The following is an 18,319-nucleotide window of genomic DNA, read 5'->3' as shown; positions in this document are numbered from 1 at the left end:
TGGAATCCCCAACTTATTTCAATATGTGTAAAATTCCCTGAAGTCCTTAGGAAGAGATTACATATAGCCATAATTTTAATGAAAAAAACTGATCTAATATGTATATAATGCTTTGGACCTGAATTAAAAAAAATAAAATCAAAGATTATCTTTTTGCTTAGGAAACAGTTCTATCAAAACCCACATAGGAATAGAAGTAATTTTAAATGTTCAAGACATATAAACCACATACTTAAATTTAAGTATTATCTTTTTGATTTTCCATTTCATATTGTAGAATTAAATTAAAAAAAACAAACAAACCCACAACCAAAGTATGGAACAGTTATCAAGCATGATCCTGCCTGAGCAAACTTCCCAGGCCTCCTTAAATGTCACCATCCTGCTAGGCCACATACCTGGATCTTTTTGACTCAGCAGATTAAAAGCCTGTTGGGTGAATTCATAAACCAGCTGGTCCAGGGAGTTACTCTTAGATGCTGTAAGATGGGACTTACCTCTTTTCTTCTTTTTCTTTTTCTTCTTCCTACAGGTGGATGTTAAGAATGAAACCACTTCCAAGGCAATTCATAGTATATTTAAGAATGCTATACAGCTGCTGCAGGAAAAAGGATTTGTTTTCCAGAAAGATGATGGTTTTGATAACCTATACTATGTAAGAGACCTGCAACTTTATTTTTTTCCTTCCTACCTTCAATCACAACTGTATTCATCCCTTAAGAATACCTAGAATTCCTATTTACTGTTTTTAAAAATCATTAAGGAGGTATGTAAAATGAGGAGCAAAGGTCAGCCTTATCTAAGGTGCCATTTGTCCTTGTAGACACTTGTCTGTGCATTTACACATGTACATCTATAGATGCTTCTGTGCCTTTTTTTGTGATTATCCTATGGATCAGACTTCTTAGCATTAACACTGGGCCAGATGGTTCTTTGCTGTAGGTGGCTTTCCTTTGCACTGTAGGATGTTTGGCAGCATCCTGGCCTTCATTCCCTAGAGAGCAGTAGCAGCCCACTCCCCCCACCAGGTATGACAACTTAAAACATCACAGGACATCGCCAGGGGTCCCCTGGAACAGTTGAGAACCACTGCTCTAAATAATGCCTGGCAGGGAGCCTGGGTGGCTCACTCTGTTAAGCATCTGACTCTTGGTTTCAGCTCAGGTCATGATCTCACAGTTTCATGAGTTCAAGCCCCACATCAAGCTCTGCGCTGGCAGCATGGAGCCTGCTGGGGATTCTCTCTCCTTCTCTCTCTGCCCCTTCACCACTTGCACTGTCTCTCTCAAAATAAATAAATACAAACTTTAAATAAATAAATAAATAAGTATTTCCTGGCAAGTTTTGGGGGTACCAAAATAGCACGCCACAGGTATCTTTCCATGTTAGTACTTCTAAATCTTCCTCAATCTTTTTGACCTTGCGTGGTATTCCATATTCTGGGTACTTGCCATACACTTTTAGCCACTTCTTTCTGATGGACATTTATGTTGATTCTAACTTTTGCTCTCACAGATAGTGTTGCTATTGCTATTTTTGCATAACTCTCTTTGTGAATTCATGTAAGCATTTTGGTAAGATTCGCTCTTAATGAGGAATTGCGGGAGCAAAGGGCAAGTACCTTAAGCATTTGGTCAACACAGTCTGATTGGCCTGCTAGAAGGCTCTACTAATTGACATTCCCACCAGGGGTACAAGCGCTTGCTTGCCTCATAACCTCCAGAGTTAAAGGTTCACCTCTCACTGCCTACCTTTAATAATTGAAGGAGCCAAGCTTTCAGTAAAAACAGGCTTTCTCATGACTGTTGCTCGTAGTGTAGATGTGGCTTCAGTCATGAGCAATTCTAGAGGCAGTTCAAAATTGTGAGGACTCCTAGAAGTCTCTGTATTTACAGACGTGATTCTTGAGGGGAAGCTTTCCTTAATAGGACATTTTCATGATGTTGATTTACTCTAGTTATTTCCCCACTTTAGAGAGCTTTTTTTTTAATTAAGATACGTTTTATTTAAAAAAAAATTTTTTTTTAAGTTTATTCATTTATTTCCAGAGGGAAAGAGAGAGAGAATGCAAGCAAGGGGGAAGGGCAGAGAGAGGGAGAGAGAGAATCCTAAGCAGGTTTGCACTGTCAACGCAGAGCCCCCTGAGGGGCTCGATCTCACAAACTGTGATATTATAACCTGAGCCGAAATCAAGAGTCGGACGCTTAACCAACTGAGCCACCCAGGTCCCCCAATTAAGATATATTTAAATACTATTTGAGCAACTTAAAAAAAAATTTTTTTTAAGTAATTTCTACCATCCAGGGTAGGGCTTGAACTCACAACCCTGAGATCAAGAGTCGTATGCTCTATCAACTGAGCCAGACAGGTGCCCCGGAGTAACCTTTGAAAAGGGTATTCTGATCTTTGTAAGGTGGGTGCAGACCACCTCCTCCTGGCATGGAAAGGCCTAGTAGGGTTGGAGAATCCCATGCTAGGCAGCTCACCTCAACATGCCTCCCCTCACATCCCATCCCCTCCTCCCCCTCCCCCGGGAGGCTCCAGAGTTGGCCTTCTGTGTCTGCAGAAAGCAGCTACATGACTACAGGCAGCAGGCCAGGACTGAGGTGTGGCAGGGCTAGGGCACTTCCTCCTGTGAATCAGTGTGAACTGGAATGGGGTGATCAAGCAATAATGGCTCTTTTCCTCAGCAGAACCATCCGCCTTCTCTGACTTCACTCCTCCCCTTCCACCTCCTCGCCTGTCCTAGAGGTTTCTGTTTTCCTGAGGGCTTTGCCTCAGGGAAAATAGTTATCACTGTGATGTAGATATTTCTGTTTGGTAGTTTCCTGCTTTCAACAGCTCTCACCCCCATTACCTTATTTGCTCTTCACAATAACCTTGTGAGTCAAGAGAAGGCAGGCGTTGTCAGTATCCCCATTCATTCTAAAATCTGGTCGTTCTAAAATCTGATCATTTTGTAAGTCTAGTTCGACAATTCCTCATACATGTATGTATTTGCATGATTTTTTTTGTTTATTCCTTTCTTCCTCTTTTCCTTCCTTCCTCTTTCTCTCTCTTTTTTTTTTTCTTTTTGGTTTTTAGATTTACTATGGAAGGAAGATGAAACCCATTTGGTTACTGCTTCCCTCTTACTTGAGCTAGTTGAGAAAGGAGCTTCGTTATTTTTGCCTCTAAGAAAGTGTTTCAAGGGATGGGCTAGATTTACTCTCTTGCTAGCCTTTCCTTACGGTTTTAATTTCATTTGTTTTCCTTTGTGGTTGGGAGTAAGAAGAAAATTAATGAGACAGGAGACTTGTGTCATTCCCAGAGGAAGGAGTCCGGGTTGGAGATCAGACTTTGATCACTTGTGTCTCTCTTTCAATATACAAACAAGTGAGAAACATCAAGAATGTGTTACAAGTATTTGGGAAGAAAATTGCTCCTTAAAAGTGCAGAATTTCAGGGGCGCCTGGGTGGCTCAGTCGGTTGAGTGTCCGACTTCGGCTCAGGTCATGATTTCACTGTTTGTGGGTTTGAGCCCTACGTCAGGCTCTGTGCTGACAGCTCAGGGCCTGGAGCCAGCTTTGGATTCTGTGTCTCCCTCTCTCTCTGCTCCTCCCCCACTCATCCTCTCTCTCTCTCTCTCTCTCCCTCCCTCCCTCCCTCCCTCCCCGCCGTGTCTCTTTCTCTCAAAAATAAACATTAAAAAAAAGTGTAGAATTTCAGGTTTTCTTGACATCATGGCCCCAATAAACTACCTTCCAAGGGAGTATGCCTCTGCACCAACTACAGAGCCTTGAGCTGCTTAGGGACAGAGCTGGTTTCATAATAGGCCAAGTATCAAAAACCACACTGTTGGTTTTTGGTGTAGGGATGGGATTATTTTGTGATTATTAGGAAATTTTTAGAAACTATCCTAAAAACTAATCTGGGAATCGAGATGACACAACCGCTTTATTGCTTAAGAATGCTTTCTCTCCTGGTTTTCCTGTTCAGGTAACCAGAGAGGACAAAGAACTGCACAGAAAAATACACCATATCATTCAAGAAGACTGTCAGAAACCAAATCGTAAGTCGGGTAATATACATGTATGTGGTGCCCTGATGCCCTGGAGGGGGTTGTTCCCTCCCAGAGAGCACCTGGGATGGAGAGTCAGGAAACCTGGGGCTTTCCCCAGTAGTGACTTCGAAGTATGACTGGTCAAGACACTTGCCCTCTCTGAGCCTCAGTCTCTTCTTTTATAAAGTGAGTGTTAGACTTGCACAGTTGTTCTGACCTTTGCTGCTCATAAGACTCAACCATGGAGTTTTTTATTGTCATTTTTATTTTTATTATTATATTTAAAAGATTCCATTTATACTTTTTTTTTCAAGTTTCTTTCTTTATTTTGAGAGAGAGATGGGGAGCATGCACACAAGTGGGAGAGGGGCAGAGAGAGAGGGAGGGAGAGAATCCCAAGCAGGCTCTGCTCTGTCAGCACAGAGCCCGACTCGGGGCTCCATCCCACGAACCTCGAGGTGATGACCTGAGCCAAAATCAAGAGTTGGGCGCTTAACTGGCTGAGCCACCCAGGGGCCCCAACCATGGAACTTTTTTAAACATACAGTGCTTGGGTCCCAGCTCTGGGATTCTGATTCATTAGGGGGTGGGACAGGAGCTGGACAGGTGAGCATCTCAGGTGACTCCAGTACAGTGAGGTAAACCACTGGGCTAGGAGTTTCTGACCTCCTATGTCTTATTCTCTCTAATTTGTCTTATTTCTTATCCTACCTTGTCTTCGGAGTGAGACCGTTTCCTCTCTTCTAACACAAAGACTTTCAGTTTTAGGAGCATGGTTCTAGACATTATAGTTTATGAACACTAATTCAGTCATCCTGGAACCTGATAATTTGCAGAAGAAAATGGCTTAGAATAAAGTTAGTTTTAGTGGAGTTAGGTCAACCCCTAGTGGTTAGAAACTCAAACTGTAGATAGTCTGACAACAGATATTACCATTTTCACACTAGTTAGAGAAGAAAGCACTAGTCCTATCTTTAAGTCCTGTGTAAACTGATCAGACTTCAAGATGACTTTTCAAAGTCTGTCTTTTGCAAACATATACTAATAACGAATATTGGCATCTGTGAACAAATGAGGCTGGCAGAGAAGGGGGAAAGACTTGTTAATGACCGCAGGTCTCCTCAGCCTGCCCTCTTTCTGTCCAGAGAAACCCACCCCCAGCCCTTTCAGCCCCTAAATCCCCAGGGCCTGGCCCTACTCCAGGCTGAGTCAGCGGGTGGAGCTGGACCAGGTCTCCAGTCCTGGTGTTTGTGGTATGCAGCCCTATTTAGCCTTTAAGAACCTATGATGTCAGATCCCAGAATGGTGTGACAACAGATCTTAAAATAAACTGAAAGCAGTCTATTATTTTAATGCAAGGTTTCTGGCCGATGTTTACATCATTCAGAGCAACAAGGACGAGTATCCTTGAGTTGGGGGAAAACCTGTCTGTCCACACTTTAGGGAGCTTTGAAGAGCAGTGAAATGTGGAGTTCCTCAACCATGAAGAGATGAGAGGCCCCTCCCCAGATAACCTTCCTGCACTGATCCTCATCCTAGGCTACCTGGCCAGATTCCTGTTTTGGTCTGCACTGGGAACAGGAAGGATTGAAATAATCCCCGTGCCTGGTGAAGCAAATGACAGGAATTCACACTTCATTTCTTAGGAGAACCAAACTGCCTAGTGACCTGAGACTCTGTAAAAGTGGCAGGTTTTACATTCCCTTCTCACCCACAGACCAGCTACTGCTTTGGTGAGTGTGTGCGTCAAGGTGGAAATCCTGTGACACTCAGTCTGTGTATGGGAGCCTCGAAGCTATAAGCCAGTCCCCAGAACTAGGAAACTCCCAGGAGCTGAACTCCTGGGAGTTACTCCCAGGAGTAACTGAGAATGCCAGCAAAAATACCTCGTGGGGACTATCTTGCAGCCTGCTATGATTACCCCTTTACATAGAAAATATATATAGATTCTGAATAATAATGTATGGACATGGTAAAAAGTCAAACAGTGCAAAGTACACACAGGAAAGTCAGACTCCCTCCAAACACTGAGCCCCAAGATTTATGTTCCCAAGTCCAAATGCAGTGGTTGTTACTAGTTTCAGGCATATTGTTCTAGAGATGTTGCAAACACTGACGGACATATTTGTACAGTTTCTTTAAAAAAAAACAAAAACAACACAAGTTAAAAGTTAGCATATGATGCTGCGTGTTCTGCACCCTGTATCTTAAATCTAACCTTGGCTTCTAGAGTTCATTCAGCAACAGCACATTTAACAGTGCCTCAGTCTTTTAAATAGTTGCACAGTATCCCATTATACATATAGATAGATCTTCAAACACTTAATCATTCCTACTAGGCCTTTAGTGTTACCTTTTGTACAAACTACAGCATTTGTTCCTTATCATGATGGTTGGTAGGATATAAAATCTTTAGTCGTTTATGAGTATTTCAGTAATGGATAAACTTACAATAAGAAAGGGGCTATAAACATGAAGCCTGTTTTTGGTCCCTAAAGCACTGATACTGGGCTTGTCTAAAGACAGGCAGCATGGCAAAGTTGTGAAAAGCTGGGCTCTGGAGCTTGCCCAGAGTTTGAATCCCAGCTCTACCAATTTGTAGCTGTGTAACCTTGGGTAAATCTGTGCCTCAGTTTCCTTTTTTTTTTTTTTAATTAAATATGGTTGAGCTACAACACTAATATTATATTAGTTTCAGGTATACGACCTAGTGATTTGACATTTATATACATTACGAAATGATCACCATGATGTCTGGTTACCATCTGACACCATATGAAGTTATTAAAATATTATTGACTGTAGTCCTAACTTACTCTATATTTTATAACTGTAAGTTTGTGCCTCTTAACCCCCTTCACCTATTTCATCCATCCCCTCACTCGCCTCCGCTCTGGCAATCACCATTTGTTCTCCATATTTACGAGTCCGTTTCTGTTTTGTTTTGTTTGTCCCTTTGTTTTGGTTTTTAGATTCCACATGTAAGTGAAACCATATGGTATTTGTCTTTCTCTATTTGACTTACTTCACTTAGCATAATAGCCCCTAAGTCTATTCATGTTGTCGCAAATGGCAAGATCTCATTCTTTTTTATAGCTGAGTCATGTTCCATTGTATATATACACCACGTCTTCCTTATCCATTCATCCATCAGTGGACACTTAGGTTGCTTCCATATCTTGGCTATTGTAAATAATGCTGCAGGGGTGCCTGGGTGGCTCAGGTGGTTGTGTCCGAATTCAACTCAGGTCATGTTCTCATGGTTTGTGAGTTCAAGCCGTGCATCGGACTCTGTGCTGACAGCTCAGAGCCTGGAGCCTACTTCAGATTCTGTGTCTCCCTCTGCCTCTGCCTTCCCTGGCTCGTGCTGTGTCTCTCTCTCTCTCTCAAAAATAAATAAACATTTTAACAAATTAATTAAATAAAAAAAATAATGCTGGAATGAATATGGTGCTGCATATATCGTATTTTCATTTTCCTCGGATAAATACCCAGAAATGGAATTGCTGGATCATATGGTATTTCTGTGTTTAATATTTTGACCCCCATACTGTTTTCCACAGTGGTTGCACCAATTTACATTCCCACAAACAGTACATGAGGGTTCCCTTTTCTCCACATCCTTGCCAGTACTTGTTATTTCTTGGCTTTTTGATTCTGGCCATTCTAACGATAGCTCATTGTGGGTTTGATTTGCCTTTCCTGATGATTAGTGACTTGAGCATCTTTTCCTGGTCTTTTGGCCATCCATGTGTCTTCTTTGTAAAAATGTGTATTCAGGTCTTCTTTTTAAATCATATTATTTACTTTCTGATGTTGAGTTGTATGAATTCTTTATGTATTTTTAATGTTAACCGCTTATAGATACATCATTTGGAAATGATATATATATCACTGATGATATATATGTATATCAATGATATATTTCCCATTCAGCAGGTTGCCTTTTTGTTTTTTGATGGTCCCCTCTCTGTGCAAAGGCTTTTTAAAAGTTCAATGTAGTCCCAACTGTTTATTTTTGCTTTTGTTTCCCTTGCTTGAGGAGACACATCCAAAAAAAATATTGCTAAGGCTGATATCCAAAAGTTTACAGCCTGTGTTTTCTTTTAGAAGTTTTATGGTTTCAGGGCTTACATTTGGGTCTTTAATCCATTATGAGTTTATTTTTGTGTGTAGTGTAAGAAAGTAGCCCGGTTTCATTCTTTTGCACGTAGCTGTCCAGTTTTCCCAGCACCATTTGTTGAAGAGACGGTCTTTTCCCCACTGTATATTCTTGCCTTTTTTATCATAGATTAAAAGGTACTCTCTACAAATGGGCTTATCTCTGGGCAGTCTATTCTGTTCCATTAATATGTATCTGGTTTCGTACTACTACCATACTGTTTTGATTACTACAGCCTTGTAGTATAGTTTGAAATCTGAGGGCATGATCCCTCCAGCTTTGTTCTTTCTGAAGATTGCTTTGGCTATTTTGGGGGTCTTTTGTGATTCTATATAGATTTTAGTATTACTTGTTCTAGTTCTTTAAAAAACGCTATTGATATTTTGATAAGGATTGCATTGAATCTGTATTTTGCTTTGGATAGTATAGACATTTTAGCAATATTAATTCTTCAAATCCATGAGCATAGAATATCTTTCCATCTATTTGTGTTATCTTCAGTTTGTTTCATCAGTGTCTTATAGTTTTTAGAGTACAGATCTTTCACACTCTTTGGTTAAGTTTATTCTTAGGTATTTAATTCTTTTTGATGCAGTTATAAATGGGATTGTTTTCTTGATTTCTCTGATAGTTCATTTTCAGTGTGTAGAAATGCATCCAATTTCTGTGTATTAATTTTGTGTCTTACAACTTTACTGAATTCATTTATTAGTTCTAATGGTTTTGGGGTGAGTCTTTAGGGTTTTCTATATATAGTATCATGTCATCTGCAAATCATGACAGTTTTATTTCTTTCTTGCCATTTTCGATGTCTTTTATGTCATTTTCTTTTCTGATTACTGTGGCTTGGACTTCCCAGTGCTATGTTGACAAAACTTTGCCTCACTTTCTTTCTACGCAAAATAGGGATAATAGTATCCTTATGATGGGTTGTTTTGAAGATTAAGTAAATTACTGTTTTATGAAACTGTTAGGAAGATGGTAGAATAGGAAGCACCAGCAATCTATCTCTTCACTTAGACAACAGTTGCACCTGTCTAATGTAACTGTTTTGGAACTCTGGAGTCTATTGAAGGCTTACAACTTCCAGGAGAAGGCTTGGAGAATAAATTGGGGATAACATCAGTCAATTTTCAGCTCTTAGTCAGTACCATTTCCCCCAACCATATGGCAGGCACCTGTGTACATGGTCTTGGAATAGCTTGCACAGAGTTTGCAGGAGCCTAGGTGGGCAAAAAGGAACAGGTCCTCCAAATATCAGGGATCTGTGCTGTTTGCTGATTGTTGCTTCTGATCACAGAGTTGCAGACAAATGTAATTTGTTGCATTGTTGCACTTCCTCTTCCTCCAGTTGTCGCAAGCCCTTCCCCCAAAAGCTGAAGTGACTTCCGAAGGACTTAAAGGGCTGGTGCCTTCCCCTCCCCCTCTTCACTTTTCTTTTTTCCCCTTTTGGGAGCCAGAAAAGAAAGACTAGGGCATTAAAAAGCAACTGCATATATGGGAAAAATCAGAAAGTGATTATACATGCCCAGGGAAAGATACAGGCTCAGAAAAAGACCTGAGACGACCTTAAGTTTATACCTGAGGCTGATCCTTGGCATAGAGACAGCCTATAATTTTTAAAAATAACAAAAAACGGGGGTGCCTGGCTGGCTCAGTCAGAGGAGAGTGTGACTCTTGATCCCAGGGTTGGGTGTTTGCACCCCACATTGGGTGTAGAGATTATTTAAAAATAAAATCTTTTGGGGCACCTGGGTGGCTCAGTCGGTTAAGCGGCCGACTTCGGCTCAGGTCATGATCTCACAGTCCGTGAGTTTGAGCCCCGCGTCGGGCTCTGTGCTGACAGCTCAGAGCCGGGAGCCTGTTTCAGATTCTGTGTCTCCCTCTCTCTCTGCCCCTCCCCTGTTCATGCTCTGTCTCTCTCTGTCTTAAAAATAAATAAACATTAAAAAAATTTTTTTTTAAATAAAATCTTTTAAAAACTTAAAGTTAAAAATAAATAAATAGCAAGACCCAGCAAATCCTAGGAGAAGGGGGAGAATCTGCCCTCCAGAGTTACCACATTATTGAATTCAGATGTCCAGTTTTCAACTAAAAATCACAAGGCATACACAAAAAAATAGGAAAATATAGCCCATTCAAAACAAAAAAATAATCAACAGAAACTGTCCCTGAAAAAGCCATGGTGGCAGATATGCTAGACAAAAATTTAAAACAACTGGCCTAAAGATGTTCAAGGAACTAAAGAGAGAGATGGAGAAGGTCAAGAAAATGGTTGATAAACAAGATGGAAATCTAAGTAAGGAAATAGAAAACCTAGGAAGAAACCAGAAAGAAATTCTGGAGCTGGAAAGTACAATAACTGAAATGAAGACTTCACTATAGAGATTCAAAAGCAGAAGAAAGAGTCAACAAACTTGGAGTTAAAGAAAAGAGAGCAGAGCTTGAGAGACTTTCGGGACACCATCGAGTAGGCCAACATGTATTGTGGGAGTCCCAGAAGGAGAAGAGAGAGAATATTTGAATAGTGGCTGAAAACATCCTTAATTTGATGAAAGACATACATACAAACATCCAAGAAGCTCAGTGAACTCCCAAGTAAGATGAACTCAGAAAGACCCACACCAAAACATATCATAATCAAACTTTTGAAAGGCAAAGACAAATAGAGAATCTTGAAAGCAGCAAGAGAGAAGCAGCTTGTCACAGGGGCTCATCAGTGATATTTGCAGATTTCTAATCAGAAACTTTGGAGGCCAGAAGGTAGTGGGTTGATACATTCAAAGCTCTAAATGGAAAGTAAAAAAAAAAAAAGAAAGGTCAGTCAAGCAAAACTGTCCTTCAAAAGTGAGGGAGAAATTAAGACATTCTAAGATAAACAAAAGTCTCTGTTAACACTAGACCTGCTCTGCAAGAAATGCTCAAGGGCATCTGACAGGGTGAAATGAAAGGACACTAGACAGTAACTCAAAGCCATATGGAGAAGTATCTCAATAAAGGTAAATACGTGGGCAGTGATAAAAGCTAGTATTATTGTAACAGTGGTTTATAACTTCACTTTTTGATTTCTGTATGATTTAAGAGGCTAATACATTGTTTTTTTTTTAATTTTTTTTAACGTTTTATTTATTTTTGAGACAGAGAGAGACAGAGCATGAACGGGGGAGGGGCAGAGAGAGAGGGAGACACAGAATTGGAAGCAGGCTCCAGGCTCTGAGCCATCAGCCCAGAGCCCGACGCGGGGCTCAAACTCACGGACCGCGAGATCGTGACCTGAGCTGAAGTCGGCCGCTTAACCGACTGAGCCACCCAGGCGCCCCAACTAATACATTGTTAAAAACAATGATTAGTCTACTTACCTTCTTGTAACTTTGGTTTTTAATTCCTCATTTTGTTTTCTATACAATTTAAGAGACTAATGAATTTAGAAGAATACTTAGTTTATGTTTTTGGGCACATAGTACATAGAGATGTGATTTTGTGACAAAAACTGAAACAAAGGCAGGGATAGAGCTGCAAAGGAGCAGAATTTTTCTGTGTTGAAGTTAAATTGGAATAAATTCAAATTAGGATGCAAAATGTAATCCCCATGGTAACCATGAAGAAAATAGCTATAGAATATGGACAAAAGGAAATGAGAAAGGAATTTAAACTTTTTGTTCAAAAAAATCACCTCGGGACGCCTGGGTGGCTCAGTTGGTTAAGCATCCAACTCTTGGTTTAGGCTCAAGTCATGATCTCGCGGTTCATGAGTTCAAGCCCCACATTGAACTCTGAGCTGATGGTACAGAGCCTGCTTGGGATTCTGACTCTCCCTCTCTCTCTATCCCTATCCTGCTCATGCTCTCTCTCTCTCCAAATAAATAAATAAACGTTAAAAATTTTTAAAAATCAGCTAAATACAAAAGAATTCAGTAATGCAGGAAATGAAGGACAAAAAGCTATAAGGCATTTAGAAAACAAATAGCAAAATGACAAAAGTAAGTCCTGCCCCCCACCCACCAGCAGGACAGTAGTTTAAACCTAAATGGATTTAACTTTCCACTCAAAAGACAGATTGGCAGAATCGATTTAAAAACAAAACCATGATCCAACTGTATGCTGTCTACAAGAGACTCACTTTAGATCCAAAAACACAAATGGATTGAAAAGGGTGCCGGGCACCTGGGTGGCTCAGTCGGTTAAGCATCCGACTTTGGCTCAGGTCATGATCTCACAGTTTGGGGGTTTGAGTCCTGTATCAGGCTCTGTGCTAACAACTCAGAGCCTGGAGCCTGCTTTGGATTCTGTGTCTCCCTCTCTTTCTCTCTCTCCCCCGCCCCTACTCATGCTTTGTCTGTCTCTGTCTTTCAAAAATAAATGTTGAAAAAAAAAAATGAAAGGCTGGAAAAAGATATCCTATGCAAATAAAAGTAACCGACAGAGAGCAGGGATGGCTGTACCAACATCAAAACCAAAAAGTTTACAAGAGGCAAAGAAGGACATTATATATTATTAAAAGGTTCAGTACAGCAAGAAGATACAGCAATTATAAACATTTATGTATCTAATGACAGGCCATCAAAATATATTGAGCAAAGTTGATTAAATTGAAAGGAGAAATAAACAGTTCTACAATAGTTGGAGACTTCGGTACCCTCCTCTTAATAATGGATAGAACAAGCAGACAGGGGGCGCCTGGGTGGCGCAGTCGGTTAAGCGTCCGACTTCAGTCAGGTCACGATCTCGCGGTCCGGGAGTTCGAGCCCCGCGTCGGGCTCTGGGCTGATGGCTCGGAGCCTGGAGCCTGTTTCCGATTCTGTGTCTCCCTCTCTCTCTGCCCCTCCCCCGTTCATGCTCTGTCTCTCTCTGTCCCAAAAATAAATAAACGTTGAAAAAAAAAAAATTAAAAAAAAAAAAAAAAAAAAAAAAGAACAAGCAGACAGGATAAGTAAGGAAAAAGAGGACCTAAACACCACAAGAAATCAAATATATCTAATAGACATACACAAAGCACCCTATCCAACAATAGAGTAGACATTCTTCTCAAGTGTACATGGGACATTTTCCACAATAGACCGTATGTTAGGTCACTAGTTAAGTCTCAGTAGATTTTAAAAAGATACCATACAAAGTATCTTCTCTGAGCACAGTGTGATGAACTTAGAAGCCAGTGACAAAACTGGAAAATTTAACAAATTTGTGGAAACTAAACAGCACTCTTAACTAGTAGATCAAAGAAGAAATCACAAGGGAAATTAGAAAATTGCTAGCGATGAATGAAAATGAAAACACACCAAATTTAGGAGATGCATTGCTAAGGGGAACCTTATAGCTACAAACACTTAAAAAACAAGAGGGATCTCAAATCAAAACCCAACTTCTAACTAAGGAACTAGAAAAAGAACAGACTAAACTGAAAGCTAGCAGAAGAAAGGAAATAATAATAATTAGAGCAAAGATAGAGAAATAGTGAAACCAAAAGTTGGTTGTTTAAAAAGAACAACAAAATTACCAAACCTTTAGCTGGAGGGACTAAGAAGAAAGAGAAAAGACTCAAATTGGTAAAATCAGAAAATGAAAATGACATTAGTATTGGTTCTACAGAAATAAAAAGGATTGTAAGAGAGTACCGTGAATAGTTGCACACTAACAAACTGGATAACCAGATGAAATGGACAGGTTCCTGGAAACAAAACCTACCAAGACTAAATCACACAGAAATAGGAAATTGGAGTGGACCTATGACTAGTAAGGAGATTGAATCAGTAACTAAAAGTCTACCAACAAAGTAAAGGTCTGGACCTGATGGCTTTACTGGTGAATCCTGCCAGACCCTTAAAGAAAAACTAATACCAGTCCTTCTCCCCATGTGACTTGAAGGTCACTTTGTGAGCAGCCTTCCCAGACAACACCCAGACAGCAGCATGGCCCTTCTAAAGAAATAGTTTAAGGCCTTCAGGGCAGTCAACATCACCGCTTATGGCCCCACGTGTCTCTAGAAGTCCTCTTGAGCCCTGAGCTTGGGCATCCAGGCCCTGCAAAGATAGATTAAAATCCAAGAAGTGGTGAAGTTCCTAGTGCTTCCTCTCTGCTGTGTACAGGCCCACTTTCCACCCTCCATCATCACCCTTCTCAGGAAGAGCTGAAGCATCAGGTTTAGAGCAGGGACTAGGTTATGTGCATCTTCATAGGTCATGGAGATGATGACTGGGTCCTAGTAATTCCTGTGTAGGAAGCACCTGCCACAGGTCTCCTTTCATTCCCACAACCACTGAGGAAGTAGGTGATTTTTCTTCCCATCTTACAGGTGAGGAGACAGACCCAGAATAATGAACCACTCTGCCCCAGACAGAGCCAGGACTTGAGTTCGGGTCTGCTGGACTCCGGAGTCAGCTCTCCATCTACCACTTGCTCTTCCTTGCTTAGCACTACACACATAGTAGATATTCCAGAAATCTTTAGCAAATGAATGTTGAAGAAACAGCCTGGAAAGCAGTGAAATGTGGCAAATTTTTCAACAGTAACCCCAACTGGGAGAAGTAATGAGTTGACAGAGCCACTAGAGGTCAGAATTTAGCAAGTCTTTGTTAGCTCAGGGGCACCGCTTGTGAAATTCTTGTAGAGCTACAAAGGACCTCAGAGGTTCCCTCACCCCCTTCTTAGTTCCTCTCCCTGTTGGTGAGAAAATGGGTTCAGATGCTATGAGTTGCCCAAGGCCATAGAGGTGTGCCAACTCCCAAACCATGCCTTTGCCCAACACTATGATACCTCTTTAATCACCTTCCTGGAGCCTAAAGCATTTTGTTCTCTGAAAACAACATTCAGTGACCATATGGAGCAGCTTGTGTGCCAGATGCTGGGGACACAACAGTGAGAGGCCAAGCCTGGCCCCGCACGGGGCATTAAGTGAATCTGGGGAAAGTTTGTTTTCGATAATGGGGTTTGACTTTGACTCAGAATTACAAATGCATTTTACATCATGACCTAGTACATTATACACACACACACACACACACACACACACACACACACACAGAGCTATATATAATATGTGTGTATATATACATATAATATACATATTATATATTTAGTATAAAGTTTCACAAAATAATACATACGCTATAATGCAGTACATTTTATAATTTCCTATACCCGTCTCTCTTAATCACAACCCATTAAGTTGATTTTGGGATCCTCTAATGGTCACAACTTCACCGTGCATTCCACTACTCTAAATCATTGGTTTCAAATAGGAAAGAGGCTCCTAACCCCGAACTTTTTTCCTGGTGTACAAAATGGTCTTGGATTTTATGGGGGTGGAGGGTGAGGGATTACTAGAACACAACCATCATAGACAGGACTGCTTGGAAGCCTAGGCAAAGAAGAAAGAGAACAGACCATGGTGTTCTTCTCCATGGTGTAGCATCAGTCAGGATGAGTATTGCTTACCTGTGATCTCCAGCAGGCAGGGAAAGAATACAGAGGCTGCTGTAAGCCAGCTCTCCTGTCAGTCTCAAGAGGGCTCCCACCTGGGAAGCTGCGGGGGGGGGGGGTCGGCAAAAAATTGCACTAGAGAAAAAAGATGAGCAAACACTAAAAATCCATTAGGTTCTGGATAACAAGTGATTGATTAGGAGTCGTTGAAGGTTGAAGGCCTGAGCTGAGCAATGGGTCCACGTCACTGTCGTGAAGTTAGGGGCCCAAGAACAGGGTTTTTGTTTTGTTTTTGCTGATAATCTAAACCAGTACATCTCCAACCCTAATGTGCGTGCGGATCTTGTTAAAATGCAGGTTCTGACTCAGGATCCGTGGAAAAGGACTTCAACTCAGAGGGGGAGGACGGAGGAGCGGGAGGAGGGTCTGACAGGTGTGCCAAGCTTAGCCAACTGCCTTTTTCCTGCAGACATAGAGAAAGGCTGCCACTTCCAGCACATCTTGGCCTGTGCTCGCCTGAGCGTCAGCCCGCGCCTGAACGAAGCTGTGCTGCAGCAAGTGCTGGAGCTCCTGGAGGACCAGAGTGACATCATCAGCACCATGGAGCACTACTACACAGCGTTCTGAGGAGCCGCCAGCAGATGGCGTGGGCGGAGCCAGGCCGAGGAAGAGGAAGACCGGGCGGCAATCACTCCCAGGCTCTGATTTTAAACATCACGCAGAGGCTGATAGGTCTGGTGGCAGTTACCTCCTAAGAAACTATGAAATATAGTCATTTAAGGAATGCAATTGGGCATAAATTCTGTAGGCTGCCCTCTCGCTGCTGTATCCTTGGGATAAAGTCACTTCTGTCTCCGCCGTGACATAGAGGGAAACCTGTCCTGTCGACCTCCTGACTGGACTGGGCGTTGCTCTTGGAGCAGGAGGGGAGGAAACAGTGTTGGCGGCTGAATCGGGGTACATGTGGCTTGAGGCCCTATCAGGGTAAAGGAATGTCACGTGGTAAAGTGAACTGAAGAGCATATAGCCAGAGCGCGCAGATCTAAAACCTTCTCGAACTTCAGACCATCAGCTACATTCTTGTAGGCCTCTCCCAGTGGTTAAGAACCTAATGTAGGGGACTTATTCTTGGATGAGTATCACCCACCTATGATTGCCAAGGGTCAAGTACCAGTGGTGGGTCCTGAGCCCTCGGATGAATGGTGTTTACAGACCCACCCAGAGACGGGAATAAACGGATCTAAGGCATGGCTCTGTGTTGGTCATTTTCCTTACTTGCCTTCTGAATCAAAAGATGTCTCAGTACATTTCCTTAACACTTTGAGGACATACGTGACTAAATACATTGTCCTTTAACACCCTGAAGTCCTTAGAGGCTCTCAGCCAAACGCCTGGCTGGTAGATGTTACTCTCAAGGTTACTGTTGAACGCACAGGGCGTCCCGACACCATCCAGACGAACACTCTGTTTGTGCCCAGACAGGTGGTGGAATCTGAGGTATGTAGCAGGCTTGTTCTAACAGCTAAATGACAAACCGACAAACGCAGCCAGCAAAAAAAAATGAAGTGTCAGGAAAGATTTGGAGTTAATTACAGTCGTTTCAAAGAGGCACATCTGCCTTCGTCTGCTGCCTTTGCTCTTGACGTAACAAGCTCTTAGTGGCTCTGCTGCAGAGCCCGCAGGCCTCCAGAGTCGTTCTGCTCTATGTGGAAATGCAGTGGTTTTAATACTCACAAGTTGGCTGCAGTTTCATATGTCAGGCTGAGGGCTAGGACCAACAGATTGCTTCCTGTTGGGGACTTTCTGACTTGACCCAAACATCTGCCATATTTCTAACAGCCGTTTACCCAGATGGCTGCCCTGTGTCCTCTGTCCATTCAGAAGCTTCCCATAGAACGGGGTCTGCCTGGAATAACATCCCAGCTGTTCTTCCTGATAGCAGCGGATGTTCCATATTGAATACATCTCAGATTATCAGGGCTGCCCAGGAAGGAGTCTGAACCAGCAGCGCATTTCCAGGATTTATCCCAAGGAGATGATCGCACAGGTGTGAAAGGATGAACACACAAGATTCCCATTGCTGTGTAATTCAGAGTTCTACAACTGGGAAAAATATCCGTAGGAAAAAGTTAATTATGATACGTGTACACAGTGAAACACTATGCAGCCATTCAATGATGGAGTAGACAGATCCTTTTGCCATGGAGCACTCTTCCCAAGAAAACTGAGGTACAGGTCTGTTTACAGAGTATACTACAATTGACCCGTATGTGTATGTCTGTACATCTGCATAAATGTGGCACATGTATGCACGTACATATAGTTGATCACTCCCGGGCCCCCCTCCCCCCGCCCCCTCCCCCCCCCCCCCCCCCCCCGCCGTCCAAAATACTTTCTGCACTTGGCTTTCAGGACACCACACTCTGGGTGCTCTTTCTCAGTCTCTGTTTCATGGTTTTCCATGTCCCCGGGGGCTCAGGGTTCAGTCCCAGAGCTCATTCCTGTGCAGCTTGCCCCCTTGGAGATGTGAAGCAGTCGTGTGGCTCAGAACATCCATATGCTGACAGGCTCTCCAATTTACATCCAGTTAAGACCTCTTCTGAACTCCAGACCCCTGCATTCAGCTTCCTGTTGACATCCCCACTGAGGTGTCTAACAGCTGTCACAAACCCCTGCCCAAAGCCAGGCGCCTGATCACC

General features: G+C 42.2%; 1 protein-coding gene across 1 annotated transcript in view; it reads left to right on the top strand.

Moving 5' to 3' along the window:
- Window positions 1–16,870, top strand: part of STN1 (STN1 subunit of CST complex) — a 46,806-nt gene extending 29,936 nt beyond the window's left edge. Inside the window, exons 8-10 of the mRNA XM_047073409.1 lie at window positions 533–655; window positions 3,979–4,051; window positions 16,090–16,870. Coding sequence (XP_046929365.1) covers window positions 533–655; window positions 3,979–4,051; window positions 16,090–16,247 — 354 coding nt within the window. The 3' untranslated portion in view covers window positions 16,248–16,870. The remainder of the gene's footprint in view (window positions 1–532; window positions 656–3,978; window positions 4,052–16,089) is intronic.
- The last annotated feature ends 1,449 nt before the right edge of the window (window positions 16,871–18,319 follow it).

Source organism: Lynx rufus, unplaced genomic scaffold (assembly GCF_022079265.1).
Source record: "Lynx rufus isolate CCGP_SWC_20201006 ecotype Redwood Valley unplaced genomic scaffold, mLynRuf1.p SCAF_11, whole genome shotgun sequence".
NCBI lineage: Eukaryota > Metazoa > Chordata > Mammalia > Carnivora > Felidae > Lynx > Lynx rufus.
Note: the sequence above shows the minus strand (reverse complement) of the source record. Positions and strands in the feature narration are given on the sequence as shown.